This window comes from Schistocerca nitens, chromosome 4, assembly GCF_023898315.1.
Source record: "Schistocerca nitens isolate TAMUIC-IGC-003100 chromosome 4, iqSchNite1.1, whole genome shotgun sequence".
NCBI lineage: Eukaryota > Metazoa > Arthropoda > Insecta > Orthoptera > Acrididae > Schistocerca > Schistocerca nitens.
This window is the reverse complement of record NC_064617.1, coordinates 404,867,288-404,885,032: the sequence shown is the minus strand read 5'-3', so window position 1 is coordinate 404,885,032 and position 17,745 is coordinate 404,867,288. Positions and strand designations below refer to the sequence as shown.

The 17,745-nt window shown below is 42.7% G+C and overlaps 1 protein-coding gene across 1 annotated transcript in view; it reads left to right on the top strand.

The window, feature by feature from the left end:
• Positions 1–17,745, top strand: part of LOC126252344 (diuretic hormone receptor-like) — a 589,551-nt gene that overhangs the window by 477,476 nt on the left and 94,330 nt on the right. Inside the window, exons 4-6 of the mRNA XM_049953233.1 lie at positions 2,581–2,674; positions 8,306–8,399; positions 16,479–16,559. Coding sequence (XP_049809190.1) covers positions 2,581–2,674; positions 8,306–8,399; positions 16,479–16,559 — 269 coding nt within the window. The remainder of the gene's footprint in view (positions 1–2,580; positions 2,675–8,305; positions 8,400–16,478; positions 16,560–17,745) is intronic.

The window sequence follows — 17,745 nt, the reverse complement described above, 5'->3', positions numbered from 1 at the left end:
TCAGCTGCTCTTCCAACTCTTTTGCTGTCTCTGACAAGGTCATCGGCGAACCTCAAAGTTTTTATTTCTTCTTCATGAACTTTAATACCTACTCCTAATTTTTCTTTTCTTTCCTTTACTGCTTGTTCAATATACAGATTGAATAAAATCGGGGAGAAGATACAATCCTGTCTCACTCCCTTCCCAACCACTGCTTCCCTTTCATGCCCCGTCGACTCTTATAACTGCCATCTGGTTTCCGTACAAATTGTTAATAGCCTTTCGCTCCCTGTATTTTACCCCTTCCACCTTTAGAATTTGAAAGAGAGTATTCCAGTCAACATTGTCAAAAGCTTTCTCTAAGTCTACATATCCTAGAAACGTGGGTTTGCCTTTCCTTAATCTTTCTTCTAAGATAAGTCGTAAGTTCAGTATTGTCTCACGTGTTCCAATATTTCTACGGAATATTTTTACTGGTATTTTATGCTGCTCAAGTTCAAGAGACTGCTGATATAGAAATTCAGATGGAAATCAATTTAACATAATGTTGCTCTACGATTAGCTTTGTTCTACGTTTCAGTTTTGTTCTCTCATTTCTCGTTAAGGTACATCAGTAGTAGCATAACCCTAACAAATATTACGACTACACAACTAAATACCAACATATGTAAACGGTGTCATAGTGTCTATTAATTATTACAAAAAACGTGGTTAATGTAAGAAATGTACTGTACGTACGATGTATGATATGAGGAAGGTGGATGGTGCGTTGGGAAATGCCTTGAATAGGAATCCAACTCACTCTCATTTATATCTTCAACCTGACAGTTGTCACCATCTGGTTCAGCGTAAAGTGTTACTCCGTACCTTGTTTCATAGGGCACACGTCATCTCAGATCCTGAAAGTTAGTCAGCTGAGCTAGCTAGCCCACTTAGAAGTCACCCTTTGCCAAATTGGTTTTTGACTAAGACAGATTGGACGAGAGTTGCGCTGTAGACTAACAGTAAACTGGGTGAAAACGAGGTATCAACTGCCTCTATGGCGTACATAGGTACCGTTTGCAATAGGATTGGGTGTATTGTGCGGAAACATCATGTGAAATGTAGTTTTCAGCCAGGATCTAACATTAAGATCATTTTAGGTTCCGAAAATGAAGATCTTTATTTGCGTAAAGCAGGTGCCTATCGTATTCCTTGCAGTTGTGACAATTCATGTATTGGCCAGACCATCAGATCCTCGGAGGAGCCGTCTTTTGAGCATAAGCATTACACATGCTTACAGTGGCCAAGCGAATCTGCTATTGCACAACATTACCTTTCCAGCAGTCTTCTTATGCTATATAACAACACAAAAATTCTGGCATACATTTCTGAGTACTGGGACAGTGTTATTAAGGAAGCACTTGAGGTTAAATTAGCAAGCGTCCTTATAAACGGAGATGGAGGTTGTTGCCTAGATTCTGTTGAGAAACACCTTTCTACCTAGAAAAACAACAGAGGGATAAATTTAGAGCTACATCGCTCGCCTTTGGTATAATATTCACTATCGACAACTTCCGATGTTGATCATAGTTGGATGTTAGTTGGTGCGTCTACTGTGTGTGTGTGTGTGTGTGTGTGTGTGTGTTCACGTGTGCGCGTGTTGCCTTTCGGCTTACGCGCACTATATGCCTCCACAGAGCTCTTTCTCTGCATATTGTGCCTTGAAAGGAACAGGATGAGCATTTTTTGAAGTAACAGCGGTTGTTAAAGACGTCAGCCGGCTCAGTTCCCGTAAGCCGTTTGAACAAATGTAGTTAGATTGTGTATTGATTATTCCAGTTTTACTCTCTTTCACTATCACTGTAACAAACGTTGTATGAGTGCCCTTACTTTCGAGGACTGCTCAATGCTGTTGGAACACTACAGCATTTTAGTAAACAGGAACTTATTCTCCTCGTTATTTAAGAAGATACAAGTTTTACATATATTATCTCTGGAAAAAAATACTTGTACGGTTTGATTTCTACAACGTATTGAAAACAATACTTCGGTATTTTATATCACTTTAGGAATATCACGTATAAGTTACTGTGCGACGTGCACAGTAGACTTGGTAATGTGACAAAAATTATCTCGGATATTCTTGTGAATCAAATTTGAATAACGAGTACATTCAAACAATAGCACCTACTACTTTCAGATTTCTTTAGACATCATTGTGTAAGTGCTATGTGCCTTACTGAAATATACTTCTCGATATGAAAATTACCCTTGGGAAAACTTACTTTTAGTTTCTGTTTGCGTCCAATGGGTCATCTGCAGAACTGGGAGATTTATCGCGGTAGAAGCATTTCCCTTCGTTCCTCGGCCATTGCGAAACATTTGAAACGGCACAAGTAAATATTGATGCGCCCTACTAGCATATTTGTTCGCAAGCCTCAGAGAAGCTCTGCAGCATCCGCGCAGTCCGCCTGCCTGGGTACGAGGGCTCATATTATTTAACGATATTTCTTTCTAATAACTAGTCTATAATATCACCATTTTAGCGACTTTTAGGCATTGTTTGTGTGTTTTGGTAAAAATATTAAACACTGTTTTATGCCACCTATTTTGTTTCAGAGAATTGCGATGCCTCCGAAATGCCATCCACATGAATCTCATGTGGGCGTATATCCTCACCGACTTCTGGTGGATTCTGACTGGTATTGTAGAGGTAAGAGGGTGTTATTTGTGCCATTGTGTGGTTCTCACTACTGATAAATGTAAATATGTATTGCAACACCAGAAAACTTAGCATGTAAGGAAACAGTTCATATTTTGAATACAGAGTATAGTAGGAGGCATACAAGATGAATTTTGCAGATGATTTGTTATCAATACTCTGGTTTGATGGCGCCCGCCACGAGTACTTCTTCTGTGCCACTCTCTTTGTCTCAGAGTGGCACTTGCACATTACGTCCTCGATTATTCGTTGCTTTTTTTCTCAGTCTCTGTCTTCTTCTACATTTTTTACCCTCTACAGCTCCCTCTAGTACCATGCAGGTTATTACCTGATACTTGTAGGAATGACCTATCATCCTATCCCTTCTTCGTGTCAGCGTTTCCGATAGGCTGCTTTTTTCGCTCGTTCTGCTCAGAAGCTCACCATTCCTTATCTTATCAGCCTATTATGTTTACAAAATTCTTCTGTAGCACCGTACTTCAACGTTTCGATTTTTCTCTGTTCCGGTTATCCCACTGTGCTCCAAACGTGCATTCTCAGAAATTTCTCCCTCGAAATATGGCCCAAGTTTGATGACACTACCCTTCTTTTGGGTAGGAATGCCCTCTTAGTTGTGGTAAACTGCTTTTTAAGTCCTCCTTGCTTCGTCCGTCATGGGTTGTTTTCAGGGTAGCAGAATGAGGTGTTTTCGTCCATGTTCATATGTTTCACGTTAACTTTCTCGACATTCTCATTTCTGTTACTTTTCATTACTTCAATCATTTGCCTGTTCGCTCTCAAACCATATCCGTTAGTCATTGTTCATTGCGTTCGACATCGTGTAATTTTTCTTCACTGTAACTGAGGACAGCAGTGTCATAAGGAAATGTTATCATTTATGTCCTTTAACTTTGAATTTTAATCCCTTTCTAGAACTTATCTTTTATTTCCGGTGGATAGATTGAATACTAGGGTCGAAAGACTAAGTATCTGTCTTAGCTTCTCTTTACTCGGAGCACTTAATTCTTCAATCATATTTTTGTCTCTTGGCTTCTGTACATATTTTATGTTACCCGATCCTCCAGTAGCAATTGTCGAACGCATTTTGTTGGTCGACAAGTCGTATGAAAGGGTCTTGATTTTTCTCAGTCCTGCTTCCATTATCAAGCGCTACATCCACACTGCCTCCCAAGAGCCTTTACCATTCCTAGAGCAAAACTGATTGCCATCTAACAGATCCTCAACATTCTTTTCCATTCATCTTTGCATTTTTTCCGTCAGTAACTTGCTTGTGGGTATAAAGGGAGCAAAATTTATTTCATCTCTGACAGCAACAACGGCTCTAACTTGCCTGAGTGTCGGGTATCGGTGAGTCATTCCACGCTGCTTCACTAGTATTCAGGAGTTGATCAGTCGTAGTGGATGGTAAGTGGTGGCAGTCAGTCTCACGGCAACCCATGACCAGATGTTTTAAATGGGTGACAGATATGGTCGTCAGGGATATATCTGCTTCTGCGTTATCTAGCTGAAAGATAAAGTCACGGAAACCTCGAAAATAGGGCACAGTAAATCCCGTTATCACGCAAGAAATGTAACGCTTGCTTTTCAAACTAGCCGCTACGCGAACAAGAGTTGATGGTGTGTACCCAGTTGATCTCCAAATAATCGCACCAGCATCTAGGCGCCTATGACCATGACAAATCATAAGGGAAACGTTCGTTACCGCAAAACAGTCCATCGCGATGTTGTACGCGGAAGCGAGACTCGCCTGAAAAGGCGAAGTGGTGCTACTCTCGTGTCGTGTATTCTTGTACACACTACGGTCGGTATGAGTCTCTCTCTGTTTCCCTATGAAGGGAAACCACGACAGGGGGTCTATGCCTACAATTCACGGTATTCAAAACGTTGTCGCACGGTTCGTGGATACTTGTCTTTTTGCGGAAGCCCAATCCCTGATCCAAAGTTCTTGACATGGCTGTACGAGGTCTTCTCAAAAAAGTCCGAAAATTTGTCCACAAAATTTTTCCACACGTACCTTTTACTTATTGTGCATGGTCTCCTCCGGAATACTCCCCTCCACAATTGATAAACCGCTTCCAACGCCGTTTCCACTTCCGGAAGCAGTCCTGGTACGCCTCTTGCTGGATCGCGTGAAAAGCTGTTTGCGAATTTCTTTTATCTCATCTAACGTTGCAAATCTTCGCCCTTTCAACCATATTTTCAACTTTTTTTTATTTACAAAGTCCACAGGGGCCAGGCGTGGAGAGTACGGAGTTAATGCAGCACAGTGATTTCGTTTCTTGTGCAATAGTAACGCACCAACAAAAACGAATGTGTGAGTGCGTTATCGTGATGCAAGAGCCATGAATTGTTTCGCCACACTTAAGGCCGTTTCTTCTCACGTTTTCCCGCAGGCGTCGTAGCACCGTGGCTTTGATATTTGACCTGGCGTGACGAGCTTTTCTTGGGCCTGGGCAACGTTTTCCGACCCCTGTGAAATTAAAATCCCAGAATCGCTCCTCATCATCAGTCATGATCCCCTCAAGGAACATCTTAACATCTTGCTCTCGTTTTCGAGATGATAAGGCTCGTCACAGACTGCGAAACGAAGGTCTTCCTCGGTTCTGGCGCTGCAGTCCGGAACCGCGGGACTGCTACGGTCGCAGGTTCGAATCCTGCCTCGGGCATGGGTGTGTGTGATGTCCTTAGGTTAGTTAGGTTTAAGTAGTTCTAAGTTCTAGGGGACTTATGACCTAAGATGTTGAGTCCCATAGTGCTCAGAGCCATTTGAACCATTTTTTTGAAGGTCTTCCTGGTCTTGACTCACGATTTCTTGGACAAACTTGGCCAATTTTGAACCGCGTGAAAAAATCGTAACAAAGAGTATAGCTCAACGGTAGGCCCCCTTCGTTATTTTGTGTGCATCTATAGAGGTTTTCTGGAGTTTCACGCAACATTTAATGTAGACGCGTTCCTGTTGCGACTCTGCGATCTCTAAATTCGCAAACTGTGCGACAAAACGCTCTACTCGGTGCAGCACTGAAAAATTACAGCAGACATGTATGCAAGGATGCCAACCGCATTCCGCTGCAACACACGAATGGCGCGACATTACAAATGTTCTGGAATTTTTTTAACAGGCCTCGTACTATCCTGCACAGCCGAGTGGACAGCATCAGTCCCCTCAGGCGTCAGTTGCAACGTCTGTTACTAAAATTAACTCCTTTTTCCACTTTCGCAATTGCACAATTTTTATAACGTTTACTAATTTCGGTTTAGAAACGCCATCTTAGGATCTGTGTCGACAATGAACTGCAATTGTTTAATTCCAATATGCTGGACATGGAGGAATTACGGGCAAAATTTAAACAGATTGTAAATCGTGATCTGGGCAAGTATGCGATTAGAAAGTGGAATAAGGACGGAAAAGACCAACGTGGCTTAGCAACGAAATTTAGAAAACGCTGAGGAAGCAAAGGCTGTTGCTCTCTCGGTTCAAAAGAGAAGGCGCAAAGGAACGACAGGCAAAAGATAGTAAATAATCGTGCGTATGTCAAAAGATATCGCGAAGCATGAAACAACTACAGAGCCACCGTCATACGGTAGGTAGCAAACGATCCGACCGAGAACACGAGCAAATGCTGGTCGTATGTAGAGTCGCTAAGAGGGTCTAAGGCTTCCGTCCAGTCACTCGTTGACCAATCTGTTGTGACAGCAGATAGCAAAACAAAAGCCAAAGCTATAAACTCAGCTTTTAAAAAGCTTTTAAGAGAATCGTGCAAACACACCGTCGCAACGCACAGAGTTCCGTATGGACGGCATAGTAAAATAATCCCTGTCGTAGAGAAAAAACTAAAGGAGTTGAAAAAAATAAATCGGTAGGTCCTGATGAAATCCCTATTCGTTTTCACGAAGAGTTCACTACAGTATTGTCCCCTTACGTAGCTTGCGCCTATCAAGAATCTCTCTCCCATCCTAAAGTCTGAAGTGATTGTAAAAAGCACAGGTGACTCCTCTACATAAAAAGGGTAAAAGAATGAACCTGCAAAAATACAGACCAATATCCTTAACATCGGTTTCTTGCAGTATTCTAGAGCGTATTCGAATATAATAAATTTCCTTGAGATCGAAATGCTTATGTCCGCGAATCAACACAGTTTTGAAAGCATCGTTCATGTCAAACTCAGCTGGTCCGTAACTCACATGATATTCTCCGAACTGTGGATGAAGGGTAATAGGCAGATTCAATATTTCTAGATTTTTGAAAAGCACTTGACACGGTACCCACACTGCAGAGTGTCAACGAAGGTACGAGCTTACGGAATAGGTTCCCACATATGTCAGTGGCTCGAAAATTTCTTCAGTGATGAAACCCAGTATGTTGTGCTCGACGGCGGATGTTAATCAGAGACAAAGGTATCGACAGCAGTGCCCCAGACAAAAGTGATACTAGCGCTATTATTTACTATATGCATAAATGATCTGTGATGTGTGACCGTAGGAGGACACAAGAAGACATCGAAAAGGTGAGAGACGGGCTGCTAGATTTGTTACCAGTAGGTCTGACAACACGCAAGTGTTAGGGAGGTGCCTCGGGAACTCAGATCTAAATCCCTGGAAGGAAGGCGACGTTCTCCTTGAGGAGCACTATTGAGAAAATGTGGAAAACGAGCATTTCAAGCTGAGTGCAGAACAATTCTTTTTGGTAGTGGAAGAGGAAAGGAAGTAACTAGTGCGGTACGAGGTACCCTCCGCCGCACACCATACCGCGGCCTGCGGAGTATGTATGTAGATGCAGAGCTGGTGCCTATTCAACTAATCTTATTAATATTTCAGATAGAGTAAACCCTGCTGAAACGGATATTACAGTTTTAAACAGTTAAACTTCCTGCTAATCGTATGCACACAAAATTAATCACCAGAAAAATTGCGGAGCTAAGGTGGTGAAAAACAAGATGATTTCAAAACTAAAGATATGTGGTATTTATTTAGGAATATGTTTAGAGTAACAAAATATCAACAAATATAAGGACTGTATGTGCGTTGTGTATGAAACTGGGAACCTAGAAACGATGGAGAGGCCTCGTCCCGCCGTAGCCCTCAGTGGTTCCACAACCCCACAATGGGCTTCAGCAGTCCACCCACCTCACCTCCGCCCACACCAAACCCAGGGCTGTTGTCCGGTTCGACCTCAGTGGACACTCCCCCCCCCCCCCCCCGGCCCCCACAGTTCTCCCCGGGGAACGTCTTAAACCAGACGAGTGTGGCCCCAAATGTCTGCTTGGTAGAGTAATGATTGTGTACGCTTACGTAGAGACAGTGTTTGCGCGCAGCAATCACCGACATAGTGTAACGGAGGCCGAATAAGGGGAACTAGCCCGCATTCGCCGAGGCAGATGGAAAACCACCTAGAAATCTATCCACATGCTGACCGGCGCACCGGATCTCGACACTAATCCGCCGGTCGGATTCGTGCTGGGTGGGATCCGGCAGCCCTTCCCTCTCGGGAAGCAGCGCGTCAGACCGCCCGGCTAGCCGGATGGTCAATATACGGATACTGCGCTTCATATGATTTATGGATGTTTATGTAGCAGGGATTACCGCTCTTTATGATTACTTACACACTTTTATCTTTTTTTACAGGTATCAGAGAAAGTGAGTAGCTCTGTGTGCGTCGTCCTGGTGCTACTTTTCTACTATTTTCAGATGACTAACTTCTTCTGGATGTTCGTAGAAGGTGAGAACTTTTAATTTTCAGCTGAGTTATAGAAACTTGAAATATATCCTCAATACTGACTCACTGTGCAAATCTAATGCTAGAAAGGGAGATGCGATACGATTTATGACACTGAGTCAAGCACTAAATATAGAATCAATACAACACACGGAGCAGATGTACTGGTGTAAGCGTTTTCGGAACTGCTTCCAAGGCGGTGACCATCTTTCCATGTACTTTTCTTATGTTCGTGGAGGACGTATCTGTGATATTTTTGCACACTCTTAGCAAAGTAGGAAATGGGTAATGTATATATCTCAGATGAGGAAACTGATTCTGAATTAACCGGGAGAGATGACACCGTGGTTAGGAAACAGAGCTCGCGTCTGGAAGGGAGAAATGCTAATAAATGACCATGTGGTAATCTTGAATCAGTTCATCGTATGAGGTTATGTTATGTTCTTTCTTTTAATAAGTCTGTTACTGTTTTTGTCTTACTCCAACGGACCTATCTCGTCAATTCTAATGACCTCCTCCTCGACAGCGTATTAATTATCTTGGTTCTCCACTCGGAATAGAGTCGATACAGATTTGTAAAGGATACCACAGGGTTTTTTGATATATATTAATAGATTTAATTTTCGACGATGCTCTCAGTGCTGTACCTGACTTAATATGCTTCGGAATCATTCCAGAAATATTACTGACACGAACATTTTGCCGTACATGCAATAACATAAGGGCACGCTCTATAGAGTCGGCTATCAAACCCTGTCCGTCCTTTATGATACTAATATGCTTTTAAGTTCGTTAATCCCCAGACCTTCCTCTTCCTGACGACATCTTCTCCCATGTAGTACTAGAGAGAATAATTTTGGTGCATCTGGGATGAGATTTTATGCAAATCGAATTGTAAAGAACAAGATAAAGCAAAAAATACGGCTACAGGACATGCGCATCGGTCAAATAGTTCGGGTAACCACAAAGACTTCGTGTTGAGACCACTTAACAACACCTTTGGCCTTGAGAATAGCCACAATTCAGAGACGAAGAGAATTCACCATTTTCTTCACGTACTCCTGATCATGCTGAAGCCAACTGATGGTTACCTTACGTAGAGCTAAGATACTGCGGGGATATTGATCCTCGTTCATCGTCTTGGTAACTGGACTAAGTTGGTCCAATTTGTGGTACGGCAAACACCCCCAAACGTCACAGAACCATCTCGAGCGTGGACCACACTCTCGACACACTGCGACCTGAAAGGCTCATTGTTCCGTTTCCGCACTCTACGCCTTCCAGACCTTGCACTCTGTAAGGGTGCGTGAAGTCTTTTACAGAAAAAACATTAGCTACCACAGTCTGCTTTAAAATTCTGAGTTCTTCACGTGTTTGCTTTCGTCCAAAGGTAGACGATGGAGCCGGTGGATCATGGAGGTGAAGAAGGCCTTTTTGTATCAGAGCGAATAGCATGAACTGGCATGGATGATACTACATGTGCGAGTAGGTTTCTGAAAATCGAAAACTTGTTTGTTGACAACTTTACTAATAGAAATGTGAAGGTAGTTAATTGAGCTCTCTTTTTAATCTTCAGCAGTAAAAGTTAATTTTGGGTGCGTGCTTCCAATTGCTTGGGCAAATCCATTGACCTCACTGCTGTCGCCTTCTGTAAGAAATAAAATGTCGTCAATATACCGTTTATAATAAATCGTATTATCTTTTCGCTGTGAAAATTTCGCAAAAAATATACATTCTAAATTATTCACAAAAGTATCTGCTAAAGTAGCAGCTAGGCTATCACTCATCCTGAGCCCATTTTTTTGATCATGTTTTGTCGCTGAAGATTAAAAAAAACTGTTAGCTGTAGCAGATTCTAGAAATTTAGTTAGTTCTGTACACTATGTAGTACTGATTACTGAGATTAGTCTAATAATGTCAATAATTTATTTTACTGGGACATTACTGTAGAGGTTTTTTTTGCATCGAAGGATGCTAACGTTGCATTAGTTGGTGTGTGTATATCCTTGATTTCATTTGATAGCTCAGAACTGCTTTTACCCCAAAATAATTATCGAAAGTGTAAACTGATGTTTTTCTTTATTGTATTTCGACTCCCCACCCCCCGCAGAGGGCTGGAGGCGGGGGGGGGGGGGCGGGGGGGGCTGGCAGCAGCATAATACTTCCCTCTGCAGATAAAGTTGAAAAACATAATAATGAGATTTAACAATAAAAAGAGGTGAGAAAACTGTGATTGCTTAAAACTGATACATAGCGAGAAAGTTGTGAGGAAAACATAGAGATCAACCTTACTAGGATTCGCCCTACCGCGCAGTACCCTCTACTCCATGGTGACCGCCCCTTATCTGACAACCTCAGTAAGGCCAACCACTTTGCCTCCCAGCTATCCTATGTTTTTTCCATTCCAGATGATCCCCAATTTGATTATTCTCTCTTCCCCGACATCATCAAACGTACAGATGCCTCCACTCCTCCCCTTGCTCCTATCTTCCAGGACTTGAGCCACACATCACCATCAGAACTGAACACTCCCTTCACTACACAGGACATCAACCTCACACTCCGCACTAAACGCAACACCGCCCCCGACCACGACCGCGTTACTTACTGCCATCTCAAATACTGCCCTCCTTCCTTCCTTGCAGTCTTTGCCGCCCTCTACAATGTAATCCTTGCCACGGGCATCTACACCGACCTGTTGAAAACCTGCCATATCCTGATGTTCCCCAAACCTAACAAGCCTTTATCTGATGCCTCTTCCTATCGCTCTTTATGCCTCACCTCAGTGTTCAGCAAGCTCTTGGAACCCATCCTTACCGGCACACCCATCACCAGCTAGACTGACACCACCTCCTCACCAACACCCAATGTGGCTTTCGACCTTCCTTTTATGCCGATGACCAACTCCTATGCCTCACTCATCTCCGCTCCCTCCAGCTTAACTCTCGTTGCTCCGCCATTTTTGTCTCCCTAGATCTCGAAAAAGCCTGTGACCCAGTATGGCAGCATGGTCTCCTGTTTAAACTCCAGAACTAAGCTCTTCCTATCAACTATATCTGTCTGATTGCCTCCTTCCTCTCTCGCCGCCCCTCCTACGTTACCATCCATAACGCTGATTCCCATACCTTCTACCCCTCTATAGGAATGCCCCAGGACTCTGTCCCCTTCCCTCTGCTCTACCTCCTGTACACAGAAAATATGCCCCAAACCCCCGTCTCCAGTCCATCTCCTACACTATGCCAATGACGCCGTCTTTCTTGCCCTCTCTCCTACCCTTCGAAAGTCCCAATGCCTTCTCGAAGATCACCTTGACCTTTTTGCACATGGTGTAACACGTTATTCCTCAAAATCAATCCTTCCAAGACCTAAGCAATCATCATAGGTCGTACCACTGGCTCCTTTATGCTCCTTGATTTTCCCTTACCATCTGCCCTCGTCCTGTCCACTTGTACCCCACCTTCACCTACCTTAGACTCACCATTGAAAATCACTTCACCTGGATCCCTCATCTCTGCTTTATCCAATCCAAAGCCCACAGCAACCTGCACCTCCTTAAACTCCTCTCTGGCTGGACATGGGGGTTGCACCCCTCTACCATCTTCCACACCAACAAATCCTTAGTCTGTCCCATCCTCTGTTATGCCAGTCCCCCTATATATACGCCCCCCCCCTCCCAAATTCTATAAGTCCCTCCAGAACCTTCAAGCAACATGCTCTCAGCCTCACCTACGTATATGCCTCCCATCTCACAAACGGATCCTCTATGACCTAATTCCTTTCCCCCATCTGCTCCTTTTCCCCGAACATATCTGAGTCCTCTACACCTCCCTCCGACTTGAAATACCCCCCTCCCCCTCCACTGGTTGCTCCTCTCCTCTCCAAACCCTACCGACTGCTGCGCTTTTACTGTTGTGTCCCCCCTGCACTCCACCTCTAAGCTCTTTATCTTTTTCCAAGGTGGTTTCCGTCAAGTCCCCCTCCTGGCTGATGCCCTCCCTCCCTCTGTTTATCCCTCCTCTGAACTCTGATCCTCACCTACCCTCCCTCTCTCTGTCCTTTTCAATGTGCTATCTCTCCCCCCCCCCCCTTCCATCCTGTTTCTTTTTCCTGCCTACACTCTCTTTGACTCCATACTCCCCCCTGACTCCTTTTGCTTTCCCCTCCACTACCTTCCCACTCCTCCTCGTGTCTGTCCTGCCCCCCTCTCCTTTTCTGTGTCCTTTCCCTCCATCAGCTACCCCCATTTTTTTGATTTTCCTCTCCTGGCCCCCTTTTTTCACCCTCATCTGCCCAGGTCCTCCCCCTCCCCCATTTGGCTTCGCGTCTACTCTATAGTGCAGTGTTTACGTGAGTGTTCAGTGTTGTTTGTCATGTCGCTAAGTGCGTTTTTTAGCTCTTGAGAACAGAAACCAGACTGTCGCCGTGTTTTTTAATTGTGCCTCTGTAATTAATAAGTGTTTTAATCAGCTTCATTGACCCTTTGGTTTTATATTTTCACGTCGCAACTTCTCGCCATGTTCCAGTTTTAAACGGTGGCTGTTGCCAGCCTGCTCCCCTCTGGGGGGGGAGTCGAAATTCAATTTAAGAAAAATTATACATTATAGTCCCGTTACAGACTTTGCTGATTGTATTCCTCTTTATTTTGCATCGTACAATTAATCACTGAAGAACATGCATTCGATTACGGTAGCGACATCTGAAGAACCTGCGACACAAACACTTAAGGGCTACTGTACGGCAGTTTGTGCTGAATAGTAGTGCTGCTGACAAGATGACGCTAGTATATACTGTTAATTATTTACACATATCTGACGATGCTGGCGCTGATTTTGTGTTTAGCATTTGAAGATACCAGTATGGCTCCAGTACATTAGGACATGTTTTTACAGAACAGATATGCCCCTTCATACTTACTGCGCAAAGATGCACATGTACGTCAGTAATACTTCATTTGGTATACCTTATTGTTTTCGTTTATCGTTTTAAACTGTAGAGAACCTGCTAGTGTATTTGTGTTTTTCCATATTTTGCTGTAGATTTTAAGATGGTCATTATAGACCGCAACCGGTAGTCTGATGAAAAAAAATTCGTGAAGTAAAGGAAATTTATTATATTGTCGGGTCACTGTTCAATTCGCGACCATGTCACAGCTTGTGAAAATTTACCTTAAATCACATTTATTTACAAAGCTCTCTTCTAAATAGATACATGCTCTCATCATCATCTTAACCATTTCCAGCAAATCTGTATTCAGTATTTAGCAGTTCAGTTCCAGATAAAAATTTCCTGTCCATTCAGTTCCAAATCTGCTTCCACACACCTCCCGGAACCGCGCTGCTGCTACGGTCGCAGGTTCAAATCGTGCCTCGGACATGGATGTGTGTGATGTCCTTAGGTTAGTTAGGTTTAAGTTGTTCTGAGTCGAGGGGACTGATGACCTCAGATGTTAAGTCCCATAGTGCTTAGAGCCATTTTTTTCCACACACCTCGACTAAAAATAACGCTTTCACTGTGAGAAACAACCAAAGATCATGGAGCAGCAAAGTTTGCTCACACACATGTGCATATCGATGTAACAGAGTAAGAAGTTAACAGTTCTGTAATGACCCAGATCTAATGCGCACATTACACACATCGATTAATTACCTACAAAGACTCAGTTACAGAGGAAATTCAATAGAATACAGATATATTGTTATAGCAACGGAAGTACAGAGTGTAATAAAAAAAGAATTTGTAAAATACGGCCAGAAAGGTAAAATAGCCAGAAAGATAATTATTTTCCTATTCTATGGAGAGCCCAGAATTCGGCTACGTTGAATGCTGTTTTGTTAGCTGCAGCAAGATCACTGGTAGTATATGTATTCAGCAGCTGACTAGCCTGTGTTGTTCACTTTCCAGATCATAGCGCTAGCGAATTTCTTCGTCGCTGCTGAAGCCCCACTTTTTAAGGTCCTCCTCCGTGACTCCTCACTTCCGAGCCTGTAGAGCGTGTGTCGTGTCACATGTGGCAGATGTGAAACTGCGGCTGGTTCCTCTTTGTCATTTGACCGGTGTGCTTCAGGCAAAGAATCTCCGCAAGACCCCACTTGACGAATTGCAGGAGTTGAAGGAATTGGTGTAGTTGTCTGTGTGAAGCTCTTTCGATAAATGCTATACCGATAATTTGGTACAGTTTACTAATAGGATTTAGTCGTAGAAAGCCTGCCACAATACATCCAGTCTCCTTCAAACCTATGTCAGCCTGTTTGGCATGGAATTTTCTGAGACTGATGCAGAATATTCTGCTGCGGAGAAACTTCGTGCCAGGGCAGATATTAGAAGTACTTATGACTGAGCGCCCAGGTGGTTACTGTATGTTCGGCCCATCTTTTGGTCTGTAAGAGTGGAATAGTTTTCCCTTCTCCAAGTGGTGCCCAGTTATTTTAGCTTCCCTTTTCCGTAGATGAAATGGGCACATTTGTGTCTTTGCGGGGTTGTCCTTCAAGTGGTTATAATAATAGTACCTAGACAGATCATCGAGAGCTCCTGTTAACTTAATCTCCACCTCCTAATAGCTTTTATCTGTGGAAATGGATGAGTGATGTTAATCGGTAATCATTAGCGATTGAATGCTCTTTTTCAACCAGCTGTTTGTGGATGACAGTATCCTAAGCTGCTGTGAGGTCAATCGAAGGCAGACCTGTAGCTTGACCTCTTTCGTACGCATCCGAAATATGTTGGATCCTCTTAAGGATACGCCCACAGCAAGACCTTCCTGGAAGAAAGCCTGAGTGTTTTTTTATGCGACCTTTCTCAACGTACTCTGATATTAGATTTTAAATCATTCTTTCCAGAACAATACACAACTCGTACAACGGTGAAACTGAACGAGATTCTTTTGAGTCTATTGGCTCTTTCCCAGGCTTTAGAAGTGCTAGTAATCCACATTTCTTGGGAATTTACAATTTTAAAATTCAAGTAGTCGTAAAATTTAACATACACTGTTTTGTAACAGGTCCAACCATTTTAATTTCATCATAATTGTTCCTAGATTGCAGCTTTATTGTTCTTCATATACTTGAATCCTTGAAAGCTTTTTGTAGTTCATTCTGAACCCACCACCGAACACCCGAAAAACGTTCCTTAGAAAATTATTGGCGGACTATTTTTAATTTATGGGCCCTACGATAGCTTAACTGGACTAAAAGTTAGGCGGTGACAATTTCGTCATATTTCTTCTAGTTGAAATGGCTCTTAGCACTATGGGACTTAACTTCTAAGGTCATCAGTCCCCTAGAACTTAGAACTACTTAAACCTAACTAACCTAAGGACATCACACACATCCATGCCCGAGGCAGGATTCGAACCTGCGACATTTCTTCTAGTACTTCCATTAGTCATGCTCCCTGTTCTCTGACAACTGCATTACATTATGTCACATAAGTCAACCTTACGATGTACGAGAAGTGACACAATCTTAGCTTGTAGACTAGAGACAGACAGCAGTTACGATGTATCCTTCTCCCAGTGGAAGCATCATTTCACCTGTGGCATCAACGCTTTAACATCTGCTGAGAACTAACATCGCCGTACTGCGAACACTAGAGTAAGTATTCAAATTCTCACTTGAACTGAAGTCAAACGCCGGCCGGAGTGGACGAGCGGTTCTAGGCGCCACAGTCTGGAACCGTACGATCGCTATGGTCGCAGGTTCGAATCCTGCCTCGGGCATGGATGTGTGTGTTGTCCTTAAGTTAGTTAGGTTTAAGTAGTTATAAGTTTAAGGGTACTGATGACCTCAGCAGTTAAGTCCCATAGTGCTCAGAGCCATTTTTTAAAGTCAAACAGCGACAACATGACTATTTTGCTATGAAACTGCTAGTCTGCAGTGTATCCCTGCCTACTGAACTTAAGCCTCATATACGTATATGTAGAGGTTCTATGTCTGTTGTATGTCTGTTCACTGTAACTGGAGACTGTTGTTAGAATAAATAACAATAACTCATTTTAATGTTACTACATTTTATGATCGCTTTGATATTTCTATCTGTATCGGTAATCACAGTGTTGATTGTAGACCGCTAATGTTCTGCTTCCAGGACTTTATTTGTACATGCTGGTGGTGCAAACGTTTACGGGGAAGCTTATGCAGATGCGTGCTTACATTCTCATTGGATGGGGTGAGTAGTCTTCAATTCACAGACGTATTATTCGTGATAAAGTTATTCTGTTTTCTGTGATTCGACTGAACGGTAATATTAAAAGTTTGCCATAAGTGTCGAATCAAAATAATTTAGTTCAAAACGAGGAAATAATCATAGAACATTTTTCCTACAACATATTTGAAACAATGAAAAATGGTAGTAATAGTGATAACGTAGGGAGAACTTTTAGAAAGGCTCCAATTTTCTTTGTAATTTCTTCATTTATTAGAACTTGAGGTCCATAAAAGCAACCGAAATCATTTCTAGCACTGAATTGCTGGATGTACGGAATGTACTGTATATTTTGAGTCTATTATAGTCTGTATTTTAAAGAATAAACTTCTTTCTCCTTAATCCTACCAGGTGAGAAAAATATAGTTATTAGCTACGGGTGCAAGTCAAATTTGAAGTTGATTACATCAGTAGCCAAACTGAGAATTCCGTTTTAAGAATGTTAGTGTGCTCGCTTATAGCTTTCAAACTACCACGCTCTTTGTTCAACACTCAGACATCGCGTGTAGATTTCGTTGTAAAGAATCATTTTTGAAAGTTTGTTTAATTTTCCTGACTACACCGCTGTCTAGAAAATTATGTAGCATCATTAGATTTCGTAACTCTTTTCGGCTAAGGACGCCATGTAAGTATGTTTTATGACGTTCTAGGTAGCTCTCATTACCTTCCTCGACGGATCTGTGACTATTTGGTTCTGTACACAGTATCTACGCTAAATTAGTACTCAAAGTTGTTTTCTTATTTGTTATTGTTCCTGCATTCGTCTGCCCGCATCTCGTGGTCGTGCGGTAGCGTTCTCGCTTCCCACGCCCGGGTTCCCGGGTTCGATTCCCGGCGGGGTCAATGATTTTCTCTGCCTCGTGATGGCTGGGTGTTGTGTTCTGTCCTTAGGTTAGTTAGGTTTAAGTAGTTCTAAGTTCTAGGGGACTTATGACCACAGCAGTTGAGTCCCATAGTGCTCAGAGCCATTTGAACCATTTTTTTTTGCATTCGTCAATTTTGTTAATTTATTATTGGTTACTTTTGCTGTCTTAGTTGCTTTTCAACTCACCTACTGTTAAAATAATTTCGGCTGTTTGGCACAACAATGATCTCTTTATGTGTATTACGCAGTCAGCGGATAATCTGAAAGTCTGTTGATAGATCTAAA